Source organism: Brassica napus, chromosome A6 (genome assembly GCF_020379485.1).
Source record: "Brassica napus cultivar Da-Ae chromosome A6, Da-Ae, whole genome shotgun sequence".
In the NCBI taxonomy this organism is placed as follows: domain Eukaryota; kingdom Viridiplantae; phylum Streptophyta; class Magnoliopsida; order Brassicales; family Brassicaceae; genus Brassica; species Brassica napus.
The window spans coordinates 23119072-23132440 of NC_063439.1; the positions used below are offsets into that span (position 1 = coordinate 23119072).

General features: G+C 37.1%; 1 protein-coding gene across 1 annotated transcript; it reads right to left on the bottom strand.

Annotated features, from left to right (window-relative positions):
- Window positions 1–10186: 10186 nt before the first annotated feature.
- Window positions 10187–10708, bottom strand: LOC125610022. Its single transcript, XM_048781669.1, has one exon. It carries the CDS (start codon window positions 10706–10708, stop codon window positions 10187–10189), a length of 522 nt encoding a protein of 173 aa, XP_048637626.1.
- Window positions 10709–13369: the final 2661 nt, after the last annotated feature.

A 13369-nucleotide genomic window follows, 5' to 3' on the forward strand; every position in this document is an offset into this window, starting at 1 on the left:
ATGGGTCTCCAACGCAGATATCCGATCATCCTTGTCCTTCAGCTGAGCCGTAAGAACTTCTGGATCAACATATGGCGGTGGTGCAGAAGGAGCAGCCGACCGGGAGCGACGACCCAAACCGACCAAACGTCCCTTCTTCTTTGGAACCGACTGAAATATAAATAACCAAATTTAGATAATATAAATTGATGATAAAAAAAATCAAAAATAAATAAATTGAACTTTAAAAAAAAAAACTTACCGATTCAACGATTTCGTTGATTCGAACCCAGGACAAGTTGGTCGAAGCCGTCGAATCGTCATCATCGGTTTGAAGCTGAGACACTTTGTCATACACTGAGTTGGACCAGGTCGACCACGTCCCTCACAAGACCATCATCAATCTGACCGGTCTTCTTGTTGGTATACGCCCTTTTCATTAGGGCGAGATCATCAACCGGCTCGCCCTCATTTTTTTCCGCCTTGAAAAAAAATAAATTAAACAAACATTAGAAATTTGAAAAAATGCACAAAAAATAAAATTCCGAAACTTAAATAATTGAAGAAAAAGCGGTTGAACTTACCATGCGATCCGCGAGAGTGACAATAGATTGGGCACCCAAGTTATGCTTGTAGATGCCCTTCCCTTTACGGTCGCTCCTGCGGTTGTTGGAGTTGGTGGAAGAAGTTTCTTTCGTCTCTTCCTTATCCCAATGCTCACACAACTCCTTCCAGACCGTGTCGTTCATCGACTTTGGGACCTTTTAATTTAAAAAAAAAAGTTTAATAATTTAAAAAATAGTTTAATAAATTAAAAACTGTTAATAAATAAAAACTACCTTGTTTACTTCCCACTTCTTCTTCCACTCGTACATCTGCTTCCCATAGTTGTCCATAACTTTATGGACAAAATGGTTATAGATAGAGAGCGTATCATCGGAATTCCAGTTGAATTCTTGCTGAAATAGTTTAAAAATAGTTTTTAAGCACAAAAATATAAATAGTTTAATAATTACAAAAAAAAAGTTTTAATAAATAAAAAAAAGTTTAATAAATATAGAAAATAGTTTAATAATTACAAAAAAAAAGTTTTAATAAATAAAAAATAGTTTAATAATTAAAAAAATAGTTTTAATAATATTAAAATGTTTAATAAATATAGAAAATAGTTTAATAATCACAAAAAATAGTTTTAATAAATAAACAATATAAGTAAAAAAAAATTTGAATACTTACCGCAAACTGACGAAACCACAGATGCTGCTTCTCGGGAGGGAAGTGAGTGAAAGTCGGATGTCCCTTGTCGAGGGCAGAGTACATCATACGGTTGATCCATGCGCTGATCCCGTTCCCGGATCGGTTGAACCTAATAAAAAGAACAAATTATTAATAATCAATCAAATTTTAAGGAAAAAAATTTAAGTTTAATTACCATGTATGACCATGTCCATGTGGATACTCAGTGAGATAGGGAAGATGGTCACGACCGGGCTGTCGAACCAACTGCGCAACACTCATCACTCCCGGAGGACCCGGAGGAGCAGGAGCGGGTGCAGCAGCGGGAGCGGGAGCAGCAGGAGCGGGTAATGGAGAGGGAGATGTATGGTAGGAGCTGTGGGGCGAAACGGAATCCTGAACATGGCTGGACGAACCCCGAGACTGGCTCCCCATACCACACCGGCTACGACGCTGGCGAGGCCGGGTCTGATCATCATTAGACCTGTAAATTAAAAAAAACATATTTAAAAATTAGTTCTAATAATTTAAATTAAAAAAAAACAGTTTAAATAAAAAATAGTTAAAAAATAGTTTTTAATCACAAAATATAAATAGTTTAATAATTAACAAAAAAAGTTTAATAAATAAAAAATAGTTTAAAAATTAAAAAATAGTTTAAATAAATCCCAAAAACAGTTAATAATTACAAAAAATAGTTTTAAAAATATTTAAAATGTTTAATAATTACAAAAAATAGTTTTCATAATATTAAAAATGTTTTAAAATATAGAAATTTATATTTTATATATAAAATACATAAAACGTTTTATAACCACAAAAAAATGATTTTAAATATTATATATATGATTTTTAATCTTAAAAAAAAGTTTTATAGATTTTAAAAATGTTTAATAAATATATAAATGAATTTAAAATGCAAAAAATAGATTTTATATACAAAAAACGTTTTCAATATATATATATAATTACAAATTCGATTTTTATAACCACAAAATTAATAAAAACTAAAAAAAAAAAAATTCAAATCAAGTGAAATACATAATCAAACTCGATTTTACACAAATCTACCATTCACCCTAACAAAATCTATAAATCTCATTCCAAAATCATCAAATCTACTTAAAAACCATACAAATCTAACCTAAGAGAGTGGGATAGGGTTCATACATGAGGATTAGGGTGGAAATCGCGAGGGAGAAGAGAGAAAGCGCCGGAAATCGCAAGGGAGAAGAGAGGAGTCGACGAAATCGCAGGGGAAAGAGAGAGTGCGACGGAGAGAAATGGGGAAGAAGGTCGGGCTCGACCTAATAAAATGAGGAGTCCGACGGAAACTATCCATCGGAATTTCCTCGGAAATATTTACTATATCCGTCGAAATTTCTTCGGAAATCATTAATTCAATTTTCGCGAAATATTTGGCGGCTTGGTTTACCCGGTTAAATGAAAATATTCCGAGGAACCAGGTTTCCTCGGAATACCCTCGGTAATTACCGAGGAAATTCTGAGGAACCAGGGTTTGGGGTTTCAAAACATCGATTATTTTCACCGTATTTCATTTCTTATACAATTATAATGCATACCATTGAGGATTCTTTGTATAGATGATCATAAACCGTGAAATAACAAAATTTCAAAAATAATTGTAAGTATTCCCTTTACCGTTTGTTAAAGTGTATAAGTGTTTCTCTTATGTTGTGTGGTTTTCGTTCATGCAATCGTAAAAGTGTTTGTTATTGGGTAAAACACCAAAGTTTGACTTCATAATCTGGTTAAGACACTTAATGAAGGTTATATACGTGTTATTCAATCTGCAAAACGTTGTTTTCGGTTTAAAACCCCTAGTTCCTCAGAATTTCCTCGGAATTTTCCGAGGGAATTCCAAGGAAAAGGAATGTATAATCAAATCCCTAAATCGACAAGATCTATTCCGAGGAAAACCTATCTGCCCTCGGAATTTCCTCGGTATTTATATTTAAAAAAAAAAAAAAGGTCGACGCTAGTCTGTTTCCGAGTCGTCAACACCAGATGAATCTGAATCTGGATCTTGGTGAAACTCTCCAATCACTGGTTCATCCTCTACGTGAACGGCGGCTTCCTCTCCGAAGACGGTTAAATCGACTACAAGGCCAACTCCACCTAAATCTTCTGCTGCACTTAAGTTGCCGGATGTGCTTGGTTGTAGTGGGTCTTCCAGCTCAGAACTTCCCTGAACTCGGCCTCTCGGGTTGAGTCTTGTAACAGTAACCCATGGATCATCTCTGTTCCTTACCCGGGGGTACTTGATATAACAAACCTGATCGGCCTGAGAAGCAAGAATGAAAGGATCATAATATTGCAGCTTCCGTCTCGAATTTACTGATGTAACACCAAATGCATCTGTTCTCACACCTCGATCTGGAGTGTTGTCGTGCCAATCACAATAGAAAACAGTACATCGCAATCCAACCATGCCCAAATACTTGATTTCCAAAATCTCATGTATGTGTCCGTAGTATACATCATCTCCTGATGCAGAACAAACACCAGCATCATAAGTCGTACTCGAACGTCTCCTCTTCTGAGTTGTGAATGCATATCCTCGAGTACAAAATCTCGGATATGACTTCATAACAAAGTTTGGTCCAACGACCATCTCGCGTATCAAATCGTCAAATGTTTCACCTCTGGCCAAACCAGCACTCACATAAGTAAACATCCATCCACCAAATTCTCTCTGCTTCATTTCTTCTAGTTCGTCCTCTGTGGCGTATCTATATTCGAACCGCTTTTCTGCCATGAAAATCCTCTCATATTAAAGAACATCTTCGCAGTTGGTGAGTAAATATGTTTGCAAATGACTGCGCTCCTGATCAGTAAGTCGACGGTCCTTTGGTTTTCCGCTAAGTCGTGCAACGTCTGTGAAAATGTCTGGAACCTTCCAATGATATGTTGCCCGTTCGCCTCTATCATCATGCCGAGCAGGTCTTCTGTTTTTGGTCTGAACTTCTGCTGGAAAGTAGTACTCGGCAAAGTTTGAAGTTTCTTCATTGATCATCTGTGCGACTATAGAACCTTCCACCCTACTTAAATTTTTCACCATCTTCTTCAAATGGAACATATACCGCTCATACAGATACATCCATCTATACTGCACAGGACCACCAAGTTCCAATTCTCTTACCAGGTGAATAACAAGATGCTCCATAACATCAAAAAATGAGGGAGGAAATATCTTCTCAAGGTTGCACTGAATCACGGCTATGTTAGTCTTCAAATTTTCAATACCTTCAAGAGTCACTGATCTTGTGCATAAATCGCGGAAGAAACCACTTATCCCTGCAATTGCTTCAAGAACATTTCGTGGTAATAGTTCCTTGAAGGCAAACGGAAGGAGGCGCTGCATCATTACATGGCAATCATGGCTTTTCAAGCCAGTAAACTTTCCTTCCTTTCTGTCGATACAGTTACGCAAATTAGATGCGTAACCGTCTGGAAATTCCACATTGTTTGAAATCCAATCAAAGAACGCATCCTTTCCCGCTGCATCAAGTCGGTATATGGGAAAAGGAGCCCTACCATTCTCATCAACATGAAGTTCTGAACGAGCACATATATCGACTAAATCCAGTCTTGACTTCAAATTATCCTTTGTTTTACCTTGAACATTAAGGATCGTGTTCATGAGATTGTCAAAAAAGTTCTTCTCAATATGCATGACATCTAAATTATGCCTTAGTAGATGATCCTCCCAGTATGGCAGATCCCAAAAAATTCTTTTTTTGTGCCAGTTATGTAGGTTTCCAACACCATCTACCGGAAAACGCTCATGTCCACCGACGTCTGGCGTCCTTTCTGCACCAAAATCTCTAAGTTGTGTCTTCAAATCTTTCCCACGAATTTCCGGAGGTGGACTGTCAAACACCCTCTTGTTCTTCGTAAACAAATTCCTACTTCTACGATATGGATGATCTGGTGGTAGAAATCTCCTGTGACAGTCAAACCAACACGTTTTCCTTCCGTGTTTTAGTTGGAAAGCATCAGTGTTATCTTGACAATATGGACATGATAGCCTTCCATGCGTTGTCCATCCAGATAACATACCATATGCTGGAAAATCACTTATTGTCCACATTAGTACTGCCCGCATTTGAAAGTTTTCTTTATACGAAACATCGTATGTTTCAGCACCTTGAGCCCATAGTTGTTGCAACTCATATATTAGTGGCTGAAGAAACACATCAAGTGATCTCTTAGGATGCTCTGGTCCGGGAACGAGAATCGAGAGAAACAAAAACTCTCGTCGCAAGCACAAGTTTGGGGGTAGGTTGTATGGTGTAAGAATGACTGGCCATAGAGAATACTGTCTTCCACTCTTGCCAAACGGGCTGAAACCATCAGTACATAATCCAAGGTAGACATTTCTTCTCTCATACCCAAAGTCGGGATACTTTGATTGGAAATGCTTCCACGCTTTTGCATCTGAAGGATGTCTGATCTCACCATCTGTTGAGTGCTCTGCATGCCATTTCATTGGTTGCGCTGTGCGTTCAGACAGATACAGCCTCTGCAACCTTTCCGTCAAAGGCAAATACCACATCCTTTTATATGGTACTGGAACTCTTCCACTCGTATCTTTATAACGAGGCTTCCCACAAAATTTGCATGAAACCCGCTGTTCATCCGCCCTCCAATAAATCATGCAGTTGTCTCTGCATACATCTATTACCTGATACGATAAACCAAGACCAGCTACGAGTTTCTGAACCTCGTAGTATGAGCCAGGAGCTACATTATCTTCGGGTAGAATACCTTTTACATAATCAACAATCGCATCCACACAGTCTTCAGCCAAATTATAATCCGTCTTAATGCCCATCAATCTTGTAGCAGATGATAAAGCTGAATGACCATCTCTGCAACCTTCGTACAATGGTTGCTTTCCAGCATCCAACATATCATAAAATCTCCTAGCTTCGACATTGGGTAAATCTTCCCCTCTAAAATGATCATTTACCATCTGCTCAGTACCTACACCGTAATCTACATCCGTTCTAATTGGATCTTCTAATCTAACCGCTGGCTGAGGTTCGCTAGTACTACCATGTTCATAATCAGTTTCCCCATGATGATACCAAATTTTGTAACTTCGTGTAAACCCACTCAAATATAGATGAGTCCAAACATCCCACTGTTTAATAACTTTTTTATTTTTACAATTAGAACAAGGACATCTTAACATACCTGTTTTTGCTTCCGGTTGTCGGTGAACTAACCCCTTGAATTCGGTTATACCTTGTTGGTATTCTTCCGTAAGCAATCTCGTGTTCGGATCCAAATAAGGTCGATCGATCCAAGAACGAAAATAATTTGAAGAAGACATGTTTTTTATGAATCAAATTCGTGTGTAAAGAGAGTGAGAGGGAGGATGAAGATATGGAGTGAATGAAGAGGAAGAGGGGTGCTTGTATTTATAGTTGAAATCCTGCCGACAGACCGAGGAAATTCCGACGGAATTCCGATGCAAACGGCTAGTTCGTCGGAATTTCCTCGGAATTTTTAAAATCTCCCAACGGCTCTCCAACGGTTCTCTAACGTCTATAATATTTCCTCGGAATTCATCGGTTTTTTCTGAGGAATACAATTTTCCTCGGTATTCCGTCGGAATATTCCGACGGAATGAATTTTCCTCGGAATTCCGTCGGTATATTCCGAGGAAATTCCGAGGAAACCAAATTTTGTGTTTCCTCGGAATTTCCTCGGAAGTTCCTCGGTATATTCCGAGGAATTTATTTTCCGTCGGAACGTCCGTCAGAATACCGCTGTTTTCTTGTAGTGTTGTTACATGTCAGTAAACAATAACTTAAGCTAAATTTCCTTAAACATTTTAAACAAAAATCCAAAAATGATACTATTTCAAAATAAAGTGATGTAGAATGCATGTTAGTTATGAAAAAACTATATTTATTCTATGATCACGCATCCTTATATTCTTCAAATCGAAATCACCTTTAACAAGCAATATAATATTGATATTTCTAAAAGAATTATAGCCACAATTATAAATAAACCTCGTCAACATAAGATTAGGAGTTTCATGTTTTTTTCCAAAGAGAAATATATTATATTCATTTCATACTTTTGATTCAATATACCTTCACAGGCGTAGCACAAACAATATCTCTCAGAGGCATATTTGTAGTGAATGGCGAAAAAACAAATTCAGCTTATATGTGAAATAATGAGCATTAACTTGTCTAAGAGCGTTGTCAATATTTTCTACCATTATTGCTTTTACGAGGTAGTATTGTTATGTTGAGATAAGTCCTGGTTGAGATCCTAATAAATTAACACAAACTTCAACTTTTCTTCCTTACATTATTTATAACTTACTAGAAATTAGATATTGAGATAAATGGATAAACTTTGTCGATGATGAGACCAGAAAAATTAGATATCGTATCTTGGCGGTTGTCAATGGTGAGTGGTAAATTAAGGTGAGACCAGAAAAATAATTAAAATAACTCGACTAAACTGGTTTATTATGTTTGCATTTCTATGTAGATTTAGTTTGATTATTTTGTGAAAATTTTCCAATTAAATTGAATGTAAATTTGGTAGCTGGTACAAGTTTAATGCATGTTATAGCTACATTTTATGATCAAATAAATTAAATGAAACTAGGAGGAATTTTTTTAATTATTTGAATACTAGATATTTAAAGTAAAATAATTTAAATTATTTATATAAAGCTGTTTTCAAATTTTAACCATATGATAAAATTGGCATGGGATTCATACTAAACTTAGAAAGCATATAAGTTATATATATGTTGTTGTATAAAATCGAAATAAGAAATTAAAAATGACCAATAACTAATTACAAAGTTCTTCTTAGTAATTATTATAAATTAATAATCGTATATTCAAAACCTAAATGTTATATATAGTTTATAGTAGACAAAAAAAAATTTATAGTAGACAACAACCAATGTTTTTATTGTTATGTTAGCAATCAATTCTTAAGCTATTTGTTTTAGAGAGAACTTAAGTTATTTCTTCTTAAACTCTTTCAACAAGAATCCATCGATTTATTAGATGATGATATTTATACTTTCCAAATAAAGTGATGTAGAATGCATGCTTGTTATAAAAAATAAATATATACTTTATAATATATCATCCATCATAAAGGAATAACCCATTCGTTGTACTTGTAGCTTATAAGAAGAGTAAGTTAGTAAGTGAAACTAAATTTCTGCATTAGATATTTAGAGAATCGCTTAATTTAAAATAAACAAAAATTTCAGTGAAAAAAAATACTAAAACATGCAATACCAAATATCTGAAATGTGTAAATTGATTTTCTTTTGCTCATTTAATTTCCATAAATATCTAGAGAATACTTTTTTATCAAAAAAAAAATCTTGAGAATACTAAATTTTTCGTTTTATTTATATGGGAAATAATTTGTGATTGTCTTATTTTTACATCAATTGTTCTTGTCTTTATTATGATACTTTATAAAATAACTGGAAAAATAAAATAATAGAATTTTTGGAGGTAGCTTATAGAATCCTATGCAGAAGCAGATGCGGATGATAGTGTAATAAACGGCAAGCGGGAATGGCAGGGCACGTGAATACATGCAGGAACTGGGTCCTCTTTATTTAATACTATTTCTTTATTTATGTCCCCATTTGTCTTCTAGGTTATATTCATCTGCTTCTCAGGTCCACCTATTTATGTTGCACCTCTCTTCTCTTGTCGCTATTGTGTCATCACTTTTCCATTGGATCATGGAATACTATTAGGAGATACGTGCAAAGCCTTGCTTTCGTCTCTTTTTTTCTTTTTCTTCCTAACGTAGGTTTTACTGTTAATCTACTTTTCAAATACGTCACTTTATCTGCATTTTCATGAATCATTTTTCTCTTTTCTTTGTATACTAGTAAAAGTTACACTGGTTTGGGAGAACTATTCACAAGATGTAGACATGAGTTAACAAAATATAGGTTGACAAATTAAGTAAGAATGAAGGTGATGTAACAATAATAAGAGTTGTACTGTACTGTCCGCCACCCGGGTTCGAGTCTTGGCCACAACGGATTTAACATCCTTTCCGTTGGGGCGCTGGACCCCTTTCGGGGGATAGTTGGGATTGTGGCTGCCCAGATACCAGAGTTATCAAAAAAAAAAAATAAAAAAAAATAATAATAATAAGAGCTCAACCACGATCTCGCCTAGATCGCGGTTTCCATGTTTTCCAGGGTTTGCAAACTTATATTATTATCGTTAAGTCAGAAGAAGTTCTTTTTAACTTAACCGCGAACGTGCTACGCTAATAGCTTACACGTAGATGCAGATGTTTTTGTGCATCTAGTTCAAAATCCGATATAAAGAATGCTTTGTACCATGTTTTTAGTATTAACGTAGGCTGGTTCTAAGCTATAAAATAGGGTAATTAAAAAAAGAACCTTCGTAGCTCTGGTAATCCGAAGAAAAGTGAGTGTTATAAGTTAGCTAATTTGCTAATTTGTTTGCGCAAAAGTAAAATGTTGGCTGGTATAAGAGGAGAGGTCCATCACCAAAACGCCTATAAACTATTTTGTGCCTTATTCTAAAGTACCTTGGGGGTTACAAATACAGAGCCACTGAAGCCCATATATCATGTTGAGCTTTGAACAAGAACATAGAGAAAACAGATTGGGCCTCTTCTGAAAGCTAATATTATAGCACAGGCTGCGTTTGTGTTATGATATGAAGTTAGGAAACACAGGTTTGTATTGTAACTCAATTTTGTTGTGAGTCGTACGAGAAAGTGAGCAACTGTACTCGAGGACGGCGATAAGCATGTTCACGTGATTTACCGGCTTGGAAACGATGGCTGAGAAAGGGTTTGGAAGGACAGTTGCGGTGACTTTTATAAGTACTTTTTTTGTTACTGAATACTTAATTAAAAGAGCTTAAAAGCCCAGTCCAAGAGAGGTTCATTACACAAAAGAGTTCCTGAGAGAAGCTTTTGCTAAAGCATCAGTCTCTTCGTTCTTTTCTTTCGAAATATGAAAGAAATCAATTGAAACAAATACATACAAGAGATTGTGGATGTCTTTGATGATCTCCAGCAGTTTTTTCCTCTGTGTCTTATTGATGAGTACTCCAATGAGCGTTAGATTGTCAGAGCAGATCCAGAGATGTGAGATCTTCTGACTTGCAGTCCAATAGAGCCCTTCCCTGATCGCCAACGCCTCAGCGACCAGCGGTGAGGTGACGAAGTCCTGAATCGAGGTGCCATTCCTTACTACCGTAGCCGGTGCTCCAGTGAGAACCCAAGCAAGTCCCACCCTAAGTCGATTCGCATCCCACGAGGCATCCGTCATGCAAACGGCGATCTGAGGATTGGATTGAGGAAGGTCTCTGGTTTTACTTATCTGAGGAATTGTGTGAGTCTTCTGAGCTTTAACTTTCGATCCTTGTGCTTCGTTCCACTCACGTGCTAAAGATATGCCTTTCATTGCTACATCTTCAGGTTGTGCTCTTTCTCTTTCAAAGATTAGTGAGTTACTGTCTTTCCAAATCGACCAACACACTCACGGTAATATACTGTTCAGTATTCCAGATGGTGGTAGACAGATCGCTGAGCGGAACCGGACCATTGCTGACTTGACGTTATATGTGGCAGCTATGTGAACTGCTTCTTTAAGAGGGATTTTGCTCCAAACCTTTTGCGCAAAAGGACACATGAAGAAGGTATGAATAGGAGACTCAAAACTCTTGCATCTTGGGCATTTCACATCTGAATTAATTTCCCTTCGTTATAGGTTCTCTCCCAAGGACAAGGCGTCTTGAGCTATCGACCAAAGGAACATTCTCATCTTGGGAGAACAGGAGGTTGCCATACATCCTTGATCTAATCGAATTCGTCAGTTGGGTGGTTCACATTGCGATTTTGAGTGGGGTTTACCATAGCATTGTACCCTGATCATGTAGTGTAAACCCCCGACCGGAGAGGTTGCTAAATGAAGCTATCCTCTGCCTCTTTTTGGCTGGGTTTGATGCATTGGATACGCTCAACAAACTCGAGTAAGAATCTTTCAATTCCTTGTTTATTCCACTTGAGGTCATCAGTAAGCAAATCAGACACTCATAAGTCTAAAGCTTCTTCTTGAATAGGTCCAAAAGGTTTGATTTGCTCATCAAGGGACATCCAAGAGTCTTTCCACGCCGACGTTGATAAACCGTTGCCTATTGCCTTGCTTAGATTTTCTCAGAGCAAGTTTCTGTCGTGTAGAATTCCTCTCCAACCGTGTGAACAGACTGAAAGTAACTCCACTTCTAGAAAGCTCTGATTATGACAATATTTTCCTTTTAGAACCCTTGCAAGGAGGCAATCTGGAACTGTTAAAATTCTCCACGCGATTTAGCTAGGAGAGCTTGATAAAATAGCTGAATGTCCCTGAATCCAAGTCCTCTCTCCCTCCGCTTTTGATTTAGTTAGCCTGTTCCACGCTACCCAACTCATCTTCCTCTTCTTGTCTGGTCCATCCCACCAGAAACGAGTCTGGCCCCTTCCTATTCTTTTGCACATACTAACCGGTAACTCAAAACATGACATCGTGTAGGTAGGTATGGCACTGAGAACAGCCTTCAACAACGTTAACTTTCCCGCTTTGGAGAGACACTGTGTAGAACCAACTAACAGCTCTTTGGCATATTCTATCAACAATGACTGTGAATAGATCTCGTTTCCTTCTCCCAAAGTGCTCTGGGACACCAAGGTACTTCCCTTCTCCTCCCTATTTTACTATTCCAAGAATTGTTTTTGCTTCTTCCTTCATCTCTGGAAGGGTTTTATTAGAAAAAGTGATCGCTGATATGTTCTTGCTTATCTGTTGATCTGATGCAACTTCATACTGAGATAGGATCTTCAAAAGGACATGACAGAAGGTCAGAGTTGCAGCGCAGAAGAACATTGTGTCGTCCGCAAATAACAAGTGATTAACTCTAGGACAACCTCGCGCAATTTTAATCCTTTGTAGAGTTTCATCTTGTGTTGCATTGTTACATAAACATGATAGAACTTCCCCACATAGGATGAAAATGTATGGGGACAAAGAGTCTCCTTGTCTGATTCCTCTACTAGGTTTGACTAGACCATATACGTGATCGTTGATCAAGTATGAATAGGAAACCGTAGTGATACATTCCATAATCCACATCACCCATTTACTGTGAAAACCTAGTCTTGTTAGTACTTGCTCCACGAAGTTCCACTCAATCCTATCATAGGCTTTATGACATATTTGTCTTAACAGCCATAGAGCAATGTTGTGTAGCTTGTGGTGTCTTTAGGTACCGCAAGACTTCATGAGTGATTAATACATTGTCTGTAATTGATCTTTCTGGGATAAAGGCTGACTGATTTTCAGAGATAATAGGTTTTACAACCTTTTTTAGCCTTAGCGAGAGCAACTTTGAGATGATCTTATAATAAATATTGCAGAGAGCACTAGAGCAGTTGGTCTGAAGTCTTCTGCTTTTTTTGCCTCCATGTTCTTTGGGATTAGTCTAACATAAATGTGATTTACTGATTTTGCTAGACTTCCAGTGGAGAAGAATTGTTGGATCTCTTGGATGATAGCGGAACCCGTGATCTCTCAGTTAGATTAGAAAAAAACGCTGAAAATTCGTATGATCCTGGTGCTTTATCAGGATGAATCGCAAAGGTCGCTTCCTTGATCTCCTTATTAGTGGGAATTTTAGTCAACATCTTGTGAGATAACAAACTAAGTCCCACATTGTAGAATTAGATAAAAAGTGTCTAATATATAAAAAGGTGTACAACTCTAATTAGTACGAGGCCTTTTGGGATGAAAACCAAAAGTAAATCCATGCGGACCTGCCTCTTAGGCCCAAAATAGACAATATCGTACTAATCGGAGAATATAGAGTTAGACATGGGATTTAACAATTCCAACACATCTCATTCTGCTTCACCGTAATGCAGGGAACCAGGGTTTCATATACTACTTGAGATCCCTCAGAAGGTATGGATGTAAATAGAGATGAGTAGTAGTTACATATGACCTCTGATATGTGTTCTTCTTCATTGCATGGTAATCCATCTTCATCTTCTAGAATTGTTAACTTGTTTTTTTGTCTTGCGCCCTTTTATA

Excerpts from the sequence above, each read along its gene's own strand:
- LOC125610022 (XM_048781669.1), bottom strand. The coding sequence starts at position 10,708 with ATGAAAGGCATATCTTTAGCACGTGAGTGGAACGAAGCACAAGGATCG.